Consider the following 15,261-nt stretch of genomic DNA (forward strand, 5'->3'; position numbering starts at 1 on the left):
GGTGCAAAATTCTATTAATAGAGCAGGAGAAAAATTACAAGATTACAACCCTAGGTCATGTCGTAACCAGAAAAAAAATAGCGGCAAACCTAACATGCAAATATAGTATCAGAAAATGGCATCATTGGTTAGAGTGTTAGACACGAGCTGATTAAGCTGTAACGATTTTTTTAATTGAGAAGTCGTAACACTTATTAGCGATAAAAAATAACTTTTAACGATTTTTCTATATATATCCGTAGCGATTTAAAAGGTAATGCTGAAAATAATAGGCTGAAAAAAATGAAAAATACTCTAAATGAATTCGAAAATTAAGTTTTAAAATTTAAATTTTGCCTACTACTTATTCTTTATAGGTTAAACGATGAGGCCCTGATTTTCTAACGCTAGCAGCAGTGCATGCATGCAACTCACAATTATCAGCCAAATGTCTTTGCTCCTCTTTTTTTATTTTCCTAGATATTACTCCCTCCGTTTCTAAATATTTAACACTGTTGACTTTTTAGCATATGTTTGATCGTTCGTCTTATTAAAAACTTTTGTGAAATATGTAAAACTATATGTATATATATAAAAAAGTATATATAACAATGAATCAAATGATAGGAAAAGAACTAATAATTACTTAAAGTTTTTAAATAAGATGAACTGTCAGACATATTTTAAAAAGTCAACCGTGTCAAATATTTAAAAACGGAAACGGAGGGAGTATTCAAAGTCAAATGAAAGTTTCTCATGCATAAACAATTTTGCTACCTAACGTATATGGATCTTTATCGTCAACTCCTTCATAAGCCCTCCAATCTTTAGTCAATCTAATATTAAATTGTCTCACCTGCGTAGCTCGGATATTTATGATTTTTTCTCCACTTTTATCAAGGACAATAACGACAATTTGATTGAACAATGGCAATGACAATTCACTCAAAAACTGGTTTAGCCAATGTCCATATGTTGCTTTCGTAGCAACTAATGGCTGATGTTGATTATTGAAATTAAAGCAAGAGATGATTGGTCTTCTTTTGTTAAAGCAAAGCAAATTCTATAAACATATACAGTTGATCCCTACCTATATAATTGATCCCTACCTAGTTTAGGTATTGCTATTTTCCTGACATATGGTGCTTCTACATCACCCCATTTGTTTGGACCGTTGGATCTTCATTGCAAGGTTAGGATGCAGGATTGGCTAACATGTACAGTATCTGCACGTAGCATGTATGGGCCAACATTTAGGGCACATCGTTTGCCTAGAGGCTCATAAGCTAAAGCCAAAATTTAAATTTTAAAACTTAATTTTAAAATTGATTTTGATGTTTTTTTAACATAGTTTTTTTTCAACTTTAGCTTTTACTCCTTCTGCCTCAAAATATAAGAGCTTTTGGGTGGATGAGACACATCCTAGTGCTACGAATCTGGACATGAGCCTATCTAGATTCAAATTACTAGGATGTGTCACATTCGCCCAAAAGCCTTTATATTGTGGAACGGAGGGAGTAAGTCGCTAAGTACATATATACAAAAGTTTTATTCACGGATCAATTTTTAATCATTAATAAGCCGTGAGCAACCGATGGGGACCTTATGCCCAATTTAGATCACACCTATAAGCCCATCAGTTAGAGTTCTGTTTGCCTCGTCCCTTCGAGTCGTTTTGCATTAAAGCCGAAAGATGCCTTATCAAAATTTTGGTAAATGTGCAAGTTTAGATTGAAGCCAAAACAATTGATAGTGACCACTGACCATGCTCAATTTAGCTACATTTTAGAAACTTCTTTATCATGCTACTAAATTTAAATTGTTATCAAACCAAATATGAGCTAGCTAACTTTACCTTATAAAAAAAAGTAGTATCAAAATTTACCTATATATATAATATCTTATGTCCATCTCCCATGTAAATCGCGACCTGAGCTCGAAACTCGCCTCCTGACCGAATCTCTAAGGAGGAGTGCTCACTTCCCCGTTAGAGGAGTTTCATACTCAGACATATCCATTTTCCTATTTTCCTTGATTATTTATGTTCAGCTGTATTCACAAGATATGGAAAGAAAGGCGAATGTTATCATACTATTTTAATATTCAATTTGTTTGTTTTTTTACTTGACACAACTATGCATCTTTTCTCTCCGGTTAGTGTCAAATAGTAAAAAAAAAAAAGTCGTGTACCACACTAGAACCTAAATAGTGCATACTTAAATGTTAAAATATGGTTCAATATTTCATTATTATTTATTTTTTAGCAAGTCAAAACTTATAAATTAAACATTATCTCTCGCTGCAATACGGGGAGTTTTATCTAGTATATTCAGAAATTCACAACAGCTAGCCCTAGCCATTCATGCAAAATCCTTTAATTAGACCTGGCCCAGTTTTATGCATAGCCTCACACAGTCCACATTCTGGCCCATGATAGGCCCAACTGCATTTAATTTTTCTCTCCCAATTTGGGGCTCAACATTATCAAATATCATTGACTCATTTTGTGCTTAATTATGTGTCCTTGTGTTGTACAGTTAGCTCAACTAACAACACACCACTAGCATAAGCCATTACATCTCTTATCATTATCATTGCCTCTTTGGCATGTTCATGTCTGCATCCATGGACAAGAAAATAATTGTCTTGCATGCTTGGAATTTTGCCCAACTTGTAGCTAATAGCTTGATCTGTTAGAGGGGCAAAAAAAAAAGGGGAGCAATTTGGAAAGATCTTATATTGATATAGTCCTCCCTCCGTCCCATTTTAAGTGTAGCTATAGTTATCCGTGTCCAACCTTGACCGTCCGTCTTATTTTAAAAAAAATTAAAAAAAATTTAAAAACATAAGTCTCGGGTAAAATACTATTCATGTTTTATCATCTCATAACAACAAAAATATTAATTATAAAAAAATTTCAAATAAGACGGACGATTAAAATTGAACGCGAAAACTTATGGTTGTACTTAGACAGAGGGACTACTACATAGCAGACGACATGAAATGCTTAGCTTTTTCAGTTGGCATTTCATGGTTACGGAAGCACATGGGTCTCATCAAGCTGTGCCCTTAATTACCTACAGATTAGAGGCCATGGCCCTTAAGTACATGGACCATCTAATTCTAAGCACATGTGACCCCAAAATTCGGATTTCGTACAAGCGTGTGAAGCTTTTGGTCTTGTTGTTCAACAACCAAATAATGATACTACTAGCTCAAGGTTAGTTAGAGAAAAAGAAAGAGAAAAATATACAGATATATGGTTTAATAATCTGTCTGAATAAACACTCAAAGCTTGCTGCTTTGTTCAGACTCTGACCAAAATGTAAACTTCAAGTACCAGTTATTTGCATGAACCTGACAGAAAACTTAGATGAAGCAAATGTCATGTGTACTTTACCTTCAGAAGATGCAACGGCAATACCAACACAGCCATCATCATATAATGTATGCTTCATTAATTAGTTTTTAGCAAGTTGACAATTTGTTTAGCACCCCAAAACACAACAGTGTTCTTTCTCTAGATGCAATAAGCTACTAAAAACGACAAGCTTGTTTATGCAAATCTTACCAGTCGTCACCTATTTAGGCATAGGTCAACTACCTAACCTACTTGGTCTGCTATGATTTTATTATGCTGCTGTCTACCACTGCTGCTGCTACTATGATACTATCCCACCATGTGAAGAACACTGTACTCCATGCCACTGTCTTATTTGTTAATCAATCCAATTTAAAACTGCTAATTGCGGTTTCATCTTTCCAACTTCTATTGAAACCTTAGATTTTATTTTAGATAATGGAAATTAATTCAGCCTTAGCTTCATAGAAACTACAACTGCAACTCACATTACTGTGGTTGAAAATAGAAAATTGCCAAGGAAACTAAATAAAGCGACACCATGTAGATGGAGATTATACAATCAGAAATTAATCCTTATTACTAAACATTCATCCATGGTGACGAAAATCTTGTATCCTTGTTTCCTTCAATAGGGCCCAGAATCGAAACCAACACTTTTGATTTTTATTATAGTTTGTGAAATGAGAGATAGTTAATTACTTGGTACATATATAATGTGCCAATAACAACCGTGCACGGTAAGAACATCCCACACTGGAACCAAACTAAAGCTCAAATCAAGATTTGTGTAGGGATTTGTTGAAATGACAACACTAAGCGTGCACACTAATACCCATATAAACAAGACAGTAGAATCTAAAATTTTATCCTCACTAACGATCTGCTGCTCGTTAATGGGAGACAAGTGTGCAACACATCACAGTTTGATTACTTCATCCGAAGAAAAGTATCATCATCTAAAAGACACCTTTTTGCTCTCTGCTCTTGTCTTCCTCCATAACAGGTAGCTAGCACAAACACTCGATTCTATCAAGCTGTATAATTAAGCTTAGTGCCTGCATTATCTTGATCTCCTCAAAAGCAACACCACACGATTAAATTTGTTTAGCTCATCTATCTGAACAAACGATAAAAAAGCAAAAGTTTTGTTTAGGTAGTAGTACTGAATAGAACTGGTTGGTTGATACAAACAACATGTGGTTTACGCTTATGTACTACACCATACACCACATGGATCTTGACATGTTAGGGAAAATAGCTTGTAGAAACTAGTAGAAAGCAGTGAACATAAGCTGTCACAGTTTATCTAGAAGCAATTACAATAAACTGAATTCCTGAAAAAAAAAAAAGGATATTTGAACTGAATAGGTCAGTGTCCCATTTCTTCCTTAATGACTTTGTTTGTGCTAAACCTTTCAAAACACAATTGACATATCCTAAATATATACTTCCTCCGTCCCATAAAAAACTAACTTAGAATAAGATATGACTTTTTTATATAATAAAACTGATTTTTTTTATGCGACTAAGAGGGTATCTTAAAAGTTTGTTCGGAAGGATATCGATTTTTTAAGATGGCCCTAGCTAGCCCCTAGTTGGCTAGGTAGGTCATGTGCAAGCCGTGCCTTTTTCTCCTTGGAAAGACATGATCCGGATCCTTGTGAAGGAGGACATACATGGCCATGTTATCATGCTTCATGCCCCGACAAGTGGGCCCCACCGGATCAAAGCCATGTCACCAGGGTCCATGATCCAGTCAAAGACAGAAAAAAATGAATAGTAAAACTCATCCTCTGGCCTGGTCCAAAGTCCAAACCTTCGGTAGGTTGTGCTAATTAATCAAGTCAGTGTCATTAGGACATTTATTAATTGCTTTTCTAGAATGGTGTTTTCGTTACGTTGATGTTATTACTGCTTCCTCCGTTTCACGATGTAAGTCATTCTAGCATTTCCCACATTCATATTTGATGCTAATGAATCTAGACATATTTTATTTATATTTATATATATATATATATATATATATATATATATATATATATATATATATATATATATATATATATATATATATATATATATATATATATATATATATATATATATATATATATATATATATATATATATAATATATATATATATATATATATATATATATATATTCATTAGCATCAATATGAATGTGGAAAATGCTAGTCATTATATATATATATATATATATATATATATATATATATATATATATATATATATATATATATATATATATATATATATATATATATATATATATATATATATATATATATATATATATATATATATATATATATATATATATATATTCATTAGTATCAATATGAATGTGGAAAATGCTAGAATGACTTACATTGTGAAACGAAGGGAGTACTATACACCATTAAAAAGATTCTAAATTGTGTTTATTGTAAGAATAATTGGGGTATAAATACTGTCTCCAGATGGTATCAAGCATGAAATGAGTAGACAACAAGACCCACCAAGAAAGCTACATCAGTTGTTGGGAACCAAAAGCTTTGAGGTAGAGGAATTGACACTTAGCAGAGACGCTATATTTTTATTTTTATTTTTGTTTACTACCTCTGTCCCAAAATAAGTGCAGCCATGAGTTTCCGCGTCCAACTTTAATCGTTCGTCTTATTTAATTTTTTTTTATAATTAGTATTTTTATTGTTATAAGATGATAAAGCTTTAATAGTACTTTACTCGTGACTTGTGTTTTTAATTTTTTTTTAAAATTTTTTAAATAAGACGAATGGTCAAATTTAGACGCAGAAAACTATGGCTATACTTATTTTGGGACGGAGGGAGTAGATCATAACCGCCCTAATTTACTTTAGCATACGTGGAGTACAAGATAATAGAGTTAGTAAAGATTTACCATGCCATATTTGACATTCCAAGCCATTAGCTTCCGAAAGTCATGTTTTACTGTTTTCACATGGAATGCATTATAAATAGCATTCACATTTGATAAAATTTAGGACACATATTCTTGAAAGATAACAATTAATTAAACACACAATATTTTTATATGTATCGCAATAGCTTCCGGTGATTTCAAAGTATATATAGTAGCTATCAACAATTCATATGTAAGATACTTTTAGAAAAAATGCAGTAAGATGCAAGTCAATCGCATGACAACTATATTGTAGACGCCAATATATATTGTTTGAGGCGTGGTTTTAAATAGGTTTAATGGTTTGCAGAATTTAATTAAACTATTAATATATTATGTAAATTCAATATCTTTCAACTGTTAGTTTTATTGTCATCTTATGGCATTTTAAGAGTTTTTAAGCTCGTTATATTTTAAAATATCTGTAAGGGTATAGCAGTCAACGACTGTTGACTAGGCGGCAATGACAAAAGAAAAAAAAGTACACTAGTTATAAAAAAAGTAGAAAAATATTTAAAGAGAGAATTAGTACAAATTTTTACAAGAGGAAAGAAAATACGGTTTATACACTTTACACGGAATAGTAAGAAAGGAAAAAAAAAATTCCCACAGTTTACATGTAGATCCAAAGTTTTTACACTAAACACCCTGAAAACAAGTTAGTTATATAAAATCACCCCCTCTCTCTCATTTCCTTCCATTTCTTCCATCCGTCGCCGGGGCTCCCGCTCCTCTGGTGTCGCCGCCGCGCCGCGCCGCGCCGCTTCTCCCCCCCAACTCATCCGCCGCTCGCCCGACGACCTCGTCGGCGGCCGGATCTACTCGGCGGCGGAGCGTCCAGGTCCAGCGCCTGGCGGAGCAGAGCTTCGCGGGCCAGCAAGCGAGCCTCTCCGGCGGCTGCGCGCTTAGGCAAGGCGAGAAGCTAAGGCCTTGTGCAAGACCAGGCTCTCCTCTCCGTTCTGCGTCGCCGTCTCCGACGACTCCACCGCGCACGACGAGCTCCAAGAGAGAGGGGGCAAAGAGGAATCAAGAGTTGGAATCGGGGAGCTTAGCGCACAGCTTTCCCAACCCCAGCGTACGGCCGCGGCCGCCGGCTTTGTCTGGCCTCTTCTGCTCCCCTCTCCTTCCTGTTCGGTTCGGCCGGATCTAGGACTCGGAGCAGAGGCTGCGCCGCGGGCTTAGTAGGGATCGATCCCCGGCGAGCTCGCCCCCCCGTGACTCCTGCCTCCTCTGGTACGGCGAAATCCAATCTGTTCTACTCTTCCTGCTATGTTCGGTGCGGAAAATGGCTAGAAAAGGAGGCTCCTCTCAGTGGTTTGTGCCGTGTGGTTTTAGTTGAGGATGCGAGGTTTGGGGGGCTTAGCTTGTGGCTTCTGTTCTGATTGCTTGATTAGGTTAGGGCGAATTTTGTGAGGGCTTTGCTGTCTAAGATTTGCTCTGTGGTAGTGGTAGTGGAATGAGAAAAAACTATGGATGCTTTCTTGTTTTTTTTGCTTGGACTTGGGGTTGCTATTACTAGCGAGCTTGTGGATGAATGAGCGTAGGTGAATTCTAGATGCAAGGTATGTGGAATGGTCAGGGCAGAGGGATTTATGCATATTGCTATTATGTTGATTCCACTTAGGATGTGCTGGATTCTCGGGATAAAATTGCTATTTATGTGTACACCTGGTAATTTTCACGATGTGTTCTTGGTTATTATTGCTATGTTAAAAATGGTATGTTTATGGATTTTCCTTTTTTTCGAGCTTTAGCTAGCAACTTTTCCAAGCATGTAGGAAGGATTTATAAGCGATAGAGAGGATCAGGATTAACTTGTATCATGTAGTGCTGTAGTAGTTTGTGGTCAATATAAGCGTAGGAGGAGCTGCTGTGCTACTCAGCAGCCTGATCCTCTTTATGATGAAGGTATAATGTGAATTTATGCATTTCAACAGAACCATTCTATGTTGCTTCTGATAACTAGTGTGTACAGTTTTAGAGCGCGGACCTCAAACTGGTTCATATTATAAGATGGACAAATTAGTTCACAAACAACTTTTGTAATTGCTGTACTATAATGGGATCTAACTATACCTGGCCATAGTCATTTTAAATCTTGCTCTCCAGTAACAGAAGTGTGCTTTCCCCATAACCTCCATTATTGCTGCCATTCAGGTTCATAGGATGCTGATACTTTGTTCCCGTAACCGCATCCATGTATTTTATTCACTTGTTCTTATCTGTAATTTTGTTTCGTTAAAACTACTGTATCAATTTGATGATGCATAATGAGTTTTACTGAGTTGCTGTTAAACATATGCAGATTTTTCAATATTAAATCAGCCTTGTTATTCCTTCAATAGCAGTTCTTGGAGATCAGATGTGATAAATATGCACACTAAAGGGGCTTCTTCTGATGTTATCAGAGTAAGCACATCTAGTGCCCCTAGTACATCAAGTCACGGTTCTGCACAAGATGACTGTGATTCTTCAGGTGATGTGTATGTATGGGGTGAAGTTATCTGTGATAACTCTGTAAGAACTGGTTCTGATACTGTAGTTAGGTCAACTGTTAGGACCGATGTCCTGCGACCTAAGCCTTTGGAATCTAATTTAGTCCTTGATGCGTATCATGTGGATTGTGGAGTTAAACATTCTGCTTTGGTCACAAAAAATGGAGAAGTCTTTACATGGGGTGAAGAATCTGGTGGACGCCTTGGCCATGGATCACGAGAAGATTCTATTCATCCTCGTCTAATTGAGTCATTAGCAGTTTGCAATGTGGATATTGTTGCTTGTGGGGAGTTCCATACTTGTGCTGTGACAACAGCTGGGGAACTGTATACTTGGGGAGACGGAACACATAATGTTGGACTTCTAGGCCATGGTAAAGATGTAAGCCACTGGATTCCAAAAAGAATTGCAGGAGCATTGGAAGGTCTTGCAGTTGCTTATGTATCTTGTGGAACATGGCATACAGCTTTGATTACAACAATGGGCCAGCTATTTACCTTTGGTGATGGCACATTTGGAGTTTTAGGCCATGGAAACCGAGAAAGCATTTCATGCCCAAAGGAGGTCGAGTCTTTATCGGGGTTGAAAACGATTTCTGTTGCATGTGGTGTATGGCACACTGCTGCCATTGTAGAAGTTATAGTGACTCAGTCAAGTTCAAGTATATCTTCTGGAAAGCTCTTCACATGGGGAGATGGTGATAAGCATCGACTTGGTCATGGTGACAAAGAACCACGACTCAAGCCTACATGTGTGGCTTCACTTATTGATTATGATTTTCACAGGATAGCATGTGGCCATAGTTTAACTGTGGGTCTGACAACATCTGGGAAAGTTTTGAGCATGGGTAATACTGTTTATGGTCAGCTTGGCAATCCTCGTTCAGATGGTAAGATTCCATGTTTAGTTGAAGAGATTGTGGGTGAAAATGTTGTGCAAGTTGCCTGTGGTTCCTACCATGTTGCAGTTTTGACAATTAAGAGCGAGGTTTTTACATGGGGAAAAGGAGCCAATGGAAGACTAGGTCATGGAGATATAGAGGACAGAAAAATACCTACACTGGTTGAGGCATTGAGAGATAGGTCTGTTAGGCACATAGCCTGTGGAGCAAACTTCACTGCTGCTATATGCCAGCATAAGTGGGTCTCTGGAGCCGAGCAGTCACAGTGTGCTTCATGTCGACAACCATTTGGGTTCACCCGAAAGAGGCATAATTGCCATAATTGTGGACTTGTCCATTGTAATGCGTGCACCTCGAGGAAGGCTGTCAGGGCAGCTTTGGCTCCCAATCCTGCAAAACCTTACCGTGTTTGTGATTCCTGTTTCTTGAAATTGAACAATGCTGTAGACTCTAGTGCAATTAGTAAAAAGAAAGAGAATGTACTTCGCGAAAGCAACTCTGATGGTAGATTGACAAAAGCAATTATACCTAGTAATCTGGATATGATCAGAAGTTTGGATAGCAAGGCAGCAAAACAAGGGAAAAAAACAGATGCACTGTCGTTTCTTCGTACACCTCAAATGAATTCGCTTCTTCAGCTTAGAGATATTGCTCTATCTGGTGGGCTTGATCTGAACAGGCCAGTTCCAAGAGCAGTGCGCACAACGGCAGTTCGATCGGTAAATACTTCTAGGGCTGTTTCCCCTTTCTCTCGCAAGCCTAGTCCGCCCCGTTCTACCACACCAGTTCCAACAACTCATGGCCTTTCTATTGGAAAAGGTGCTGCTGATAATCTTGCGAAAACAAATGAGATGTTAAATCAGGAAGTTGAAAGACTCCGTGCACAGGTATCTCTTTATTTATTTATGCACAAGTCCAACTTTGGTATCCTCTTTATTATGCGACTAAAGAATTTAATGCTGCACATATTTAGGTTGATAACCTGAGGCACCGATGTGAGGTTCAAGAACTTGAGTTGCAGAAATCAGCCAAGAAAGTACAAGAGGCCATGACACTGGTTGCAGAAGAATCTTCAAAGTCCAAAGCTGCAAAGGAAGTCATAAAATCGCTAACAGCACAGGTAAGGCCTATTAGCTTATTGTCCTCCTTTATTCATAAAAGCCATGAACCGATACTTAACTAATTAACTGTTGGACACCTGTAGTATTCCTGGCCTGTGATATATTGTGGTTAAGAATGCCAAGCTGTGTTCATGCATGTTATTGTGGTGGACATTTTAAATGTATAATCATTCTACCAGAAACAAAAGGGATATGTTTCAGTTTCACTTCACTTCCATTTTGCAAGAGTAGAAATTTCTTAATGTTATGAATTACATGCAATGTCAAAATCAAAATGTACAATACCTAAATATTCATTTTATCTTTTTTAAAAAAACTTTAATCTGAAAGAAACTTCTGTATTTGGCACCTAACCTCTCAAATTATTCATTTGAGTTTTCTTCAGTTAAGTATCACTTACTTTAGTTTTGTTATGGCTATCCTTTTCCCTGATGGCTATTGTCTGCCTTTTGCTTCGGCTTGTGCAGCTCAAGGATATGGCTGAAAGACTGCCTCCAGATCAGGGAGCCTATGATGGGAATGAATCAAAACAAATGCATTTTCCAAATGGCACAGAGTTGCATGCTGCTATCTACTCGAGCACGAATGGCATCCACCAGCTACAAAATGAGTCTATCAGTGCTTTAAACACGCCTAGCCTGAACACTGGAAGATCCTTGCATGCAAATGGAATCTCAAGTCAACATAAATCACTGGGTAGTATTAGTGAACATAGTGAAGTGAGCACTCACAGCCATCGGGTTTCAAGCCCTCATGACACTGAACTTTCAAATCGAAGGGCACGGATCAGTAGTGATGAGTTGTTCAGTGCAAGCGGTAAATCGGATGATAGCAATAACAGGGATGCTAGGTCCCTTCAAAATGGTGAAGATGGTTACAAACCTCGAGGGACAGTATCTCTGTCCAGCAACCAAGTTCAGGCTGAATGGATTGAACAGTATGAACCAGGGGTATACATTACACTGACAACATTACGCGATGGGACTCGGGATCTGAAGCGGGTGCGCTTCAGGTAAATCAGGATCTCTATCCTCTTTCTTAAATCCTGTCATGGTGGTTAGTTTTTGTTTGCCCCTTAGTAAGATATGGTATTTCTTGACTAAAATAAAAAAAATGCTTTCGCAAATCACTGTGAACCTGACAGTTGGTTTATGTTTCGGGATATGCTCCACAGTATAAAACAGAATGGTGTGTTATTCCTTAATTCAACTATTTAATCAACAGTCATACTATAGTTGCAATGCAAAGTAAGCTGCCTCTTGGTGTCTTTTAACACAGCAAGTGCCCCTCTAGGCTCTAACGTGCACTATGAATGGTGCAGTGTTTGTGCTGGGATCATACAACATTTCATACGCAATGCCCAATTCAACTCACTTCTCTTATCCTTGCAGTCGCAGGCGGTTCGGGGAGCATCAAGCAGAGAACTGGTGGAACGAGAACCGGGAGAAGGTATATGAGAGGTACAACGTAAGAAGTTCCGAAAGAGTCTCGTCAGCAGCATCAACCCGGTCAGCTCGATGACATGAGGATGGCATGCTGCTGGACTGGCTGGAGGAAGAACATGAAGTGAGGCTCCAAAGCCATAGTTAAAGAGGCCTTGCAACTATCTTTTGCAAGGCCTTGAAGAGAAAAATTCTTTTTTGGCCCTGTAGTGTGGATAATTATTCTTATTTTTCATCCATGATCGTCCAAGGGGGGATTGTGGTTCTCTGCCCCAATGTCACTCATGTACATAGAGCTGTCAAACAAATTTAGGGAGGGCTGTGAAACTATTAGGGAGGACTAGCCCTTTCTTTTCCCTTTTTGTGTGATGATGAATTAATTGCTGAATGGCGAATGCAGTGCAGGTGTAAAGATTCAGAGAAATTTTCTGCAACCATTTTCCATCCTTTCTATGTACATGATGCCGATGATACGAAGTGAAGCCTTGGTAGAATTTCTGGAAATAAAACTGCTCTAAAACTGCAACTGTCTATGTACATGATGCTGATGATATGGAGTGAAGCCTTGGTAGAATTTCTGGGAATGAAACTGCTCTAAAACTGCAACTACTAGACACTTCAAATTATTTTTTAGAGGAGCCAGAGAAAAACTCTCAAATCCCGCGGGAATTGCACTGCCTTCTTCAGAAAACCCCACAGTATCTTACAAAATTCACGTACTTCCTCTATGAAATGTCACATCCGGTCATCACTTATATTAGGACGGAAGGAGTATGAATTTTGGAGAACCCCTATAGAATTTGGTTCAATTTTCTATATAATTCAACTAAATTTCCTCCATTCGAAAGCAGAGCAAAGTTGGAGGAAAGAATTCCAACAAGAATCACGAACTAGCCATACGGCCCAGGGCCCACAACAAAAGTGGGCCCCATCCATAACTGACATCCCAGAAATGGAGTAGGCTTCGTCTCCTCCACCCCACCCCAACCCAACCCAACCCAACCCTTCTCTCCACGCAGGCGCAGCGGAGTAGGTGAAGGTGAAGGTGAAGGTGGAGGTGACCATGCCGCCGCCGAGCTCGAGGGAGTCGCTCTCCGTCGCCATGGCCGCCCGCTCCCAATCGCAGCCGCACCTCGACTTCCCCTCCCTCTTCTCCGACCTCACCTCGCTCCTCCTCCAGCACCCGCCGCCTCCCTCCTCCTCGTCGTCGCCTGGCCCCGTCTTCTCCTCCTCATCTCTCTCCATCCCCGCGCCCGCGCCTGCGTCGGCTGCCGTCGCCGCCACGGCGCCTCCCACCCCGCTCGCCCGCGCGGCCATCGGGGCGTGCGCGGGCGCCGCGGCGGGGGCCTTCACCTACGCCGCTCTGCTCCCCATCGACGCCGTCAAGACCCGCATCCAGGCCGGCGCCGCCGCGGGGGGGTCGTGGCAGGTGTTCCTCGACATCCTCCGAACCGACGGGCCCCTGGGGCTCTACCGCGGCCTCTCCGCCGTCATCCTCGGCTCCGCGTCCTCCTCCGCCGTCTACTTCGGCACGTGCGAGCTCGCCAAGTCGCTGCTCCGCCCCCACCTCCCACCCTTCCTCGTGCCGCCGCTCGCCGGCGCCAGCGGCAACGTCTCCTCCTCCGCCATCATGGTCCCCAAGGAGCTCATCACCCAGCGCCTCCAATCCGGCGCCGCCAAGGGCCGCTCATGGCAGGTGCTCCTTCAGATCCTCCAGACCGACGGATTCTTCGGCCTCTACGCCGGCTACGCCGCCACCCTCCTCCGCAACCTCCCCGCGGGGGTCCTCAGCTACTCCTCCTTCGAGTACCTCAAGGCATTCACCCTCAAGCAACGCAACAAGGAGAGCCTCACGCCGGGAGAGAGTGTGCTGTGCGGCGCTCTCGCGGGGGCCATATCGGCGGCGCTCACCACCCCGCTCGACGTCGTCAAGACGCGCCTCATGACCAGGGTGGGCACCGAGGGGAGCCGCACCGTGGTTGGGACAATGCGGGAGGTCGTCGCCGAGGAGGGGCTGATGGGCTTGTCCCGGGGGATTGGTCCGAGGGTGCTGCACAGCGCTTGCTTCGCCGCGCTGGGATACTGCGCCTTCGAGACGGCGAGGCTTGCGATTCTCAAATGGTACATTGAAGACTGCGAGAGGAAGGCTGCAGCGGAGATGAAGGCTGGAGTAGGCGCTGCTTGAGTTTGTGAGTGCTCTTTCAGGAAAGTTGGCTGTTGATTTTGCTCCCAATGATGCCATGACTGTCTCAGGAGTTTTACTGTACCTACCTAGCTATGCTATGATGCAGATAATGCACCTGCTTAAATTGTTTGAAACTTAAGCATCCTTGAAAGTTCATTGTAGAGTTGAAGTGCACAAGCAATAAAATCAGGCCATTGTTAATGTATCATCGGTTTTGTTCAATAGCCAGCTTTGTTGGGCATAGGTTCCAGGTAATGTTTTAAAGTAACTTTTCATGCATCACCTTTTCTTTTGTGTTTGTGCGCGTGGTTGCAACTGAAGCTTGAGAAAATGGAAGTTTTTTTTTTCGCATTTTAAGCACCACGACCACACAAACCTTTACTCATGTACAGCAGTGTAACTCTCCATTGCTACTCATTTTCTGTTTTGCACCGCATTAGTAGAATATCATGCAACCTATTTGATTCACTAGCTCTTAGAAGAATCAGTGGTAGTTTGAAAATTTCCATTTAATGGATGTTTTATGATTCTACCACTACTAGATGTTTCATCAGCTTCAAATTCATAGTGATATACTGATATGCTTTGTCTCAAAAAGAAAAAGAAATCATAGTGATACGATTCAACATGAAACTCTATATAACTGCTAATGTTTGAGTGCGAGGTCTAGGCGACTAGGCATCTTATTTTAGTGGTTGCTGTTAACTTAAAGGGTACGTTTGCCTCTTTAGAGTAATTCAACAATATAGTATCAGTCACAATGCAATAAAAACATTGAAGTGTCTAGGCATTTAGTGTTTTTCTGATGTTCAGTAATGAGTTCACAGTT

General features: G+C 40.2%; 2 protein-coding genes across 2 annotated transcripts; both read left to right on the top strand.

Annotated features, from left to right (window-relative positions):
• The first annotated feature begins 6,995 nt into the window (after positions 1-6,995).
• LOC4324462 (PH, RCC1 and FYVE domains-containing protein 1) lies at positions 6,996-12,671 on the top strand. The gene is made up of 5 exons (XM_015758919.3): positions 6,996-7,520; positions 8,593-10,571; positions 10,658-10,804; positions 11,273-11,817; positions 12,197-12,671. Exons 2-5 carry the CDS (start codon positions 8,661-8,663, stop codon positions 12,324-12,326), a joined length of 2,733 nt encoding a protein of 910 aa, XP_015614405.1. The 5' UTR covers positions 6,996-7,520; positions 8,593-8,660; the 3' UTR covers positions 12,327-12,671.
• A 571-nt stretch (positions 12,672-13,242) lies between these two features.
• On the top strand, positions 13,243-14,640 carry LOC4324463 (protein MITOFERRINLIKE 1, chloroplastic). Its single transcript, XM_015758927.3, has one exon. It carries the CDS (start codon positions 13,311-13,313, stop codon positions 14,430-14,432), a length of 1,122 nt encoding a protein of 373 aa, XP_015614413.1. The 5' UTR covers positions 13,243-13,310; the 3' UTR covers positions 14,433-14,640.
• Positions 14,641-15,261: the final 621 nt, after the last annotated feature.

This window comes from Oryza sativa, chromosome 1 (assembly GCF_034140825.1).
Source record: "Oryza sativa Japonica Group chromosome 1, ASM3414082v1".
Lineage (NCBI taxonomy): Eukaryota > Viridiplantae > Streptophyta > Magnoliopsida > Poales > Poaceae > Oryza > Oryza sativa.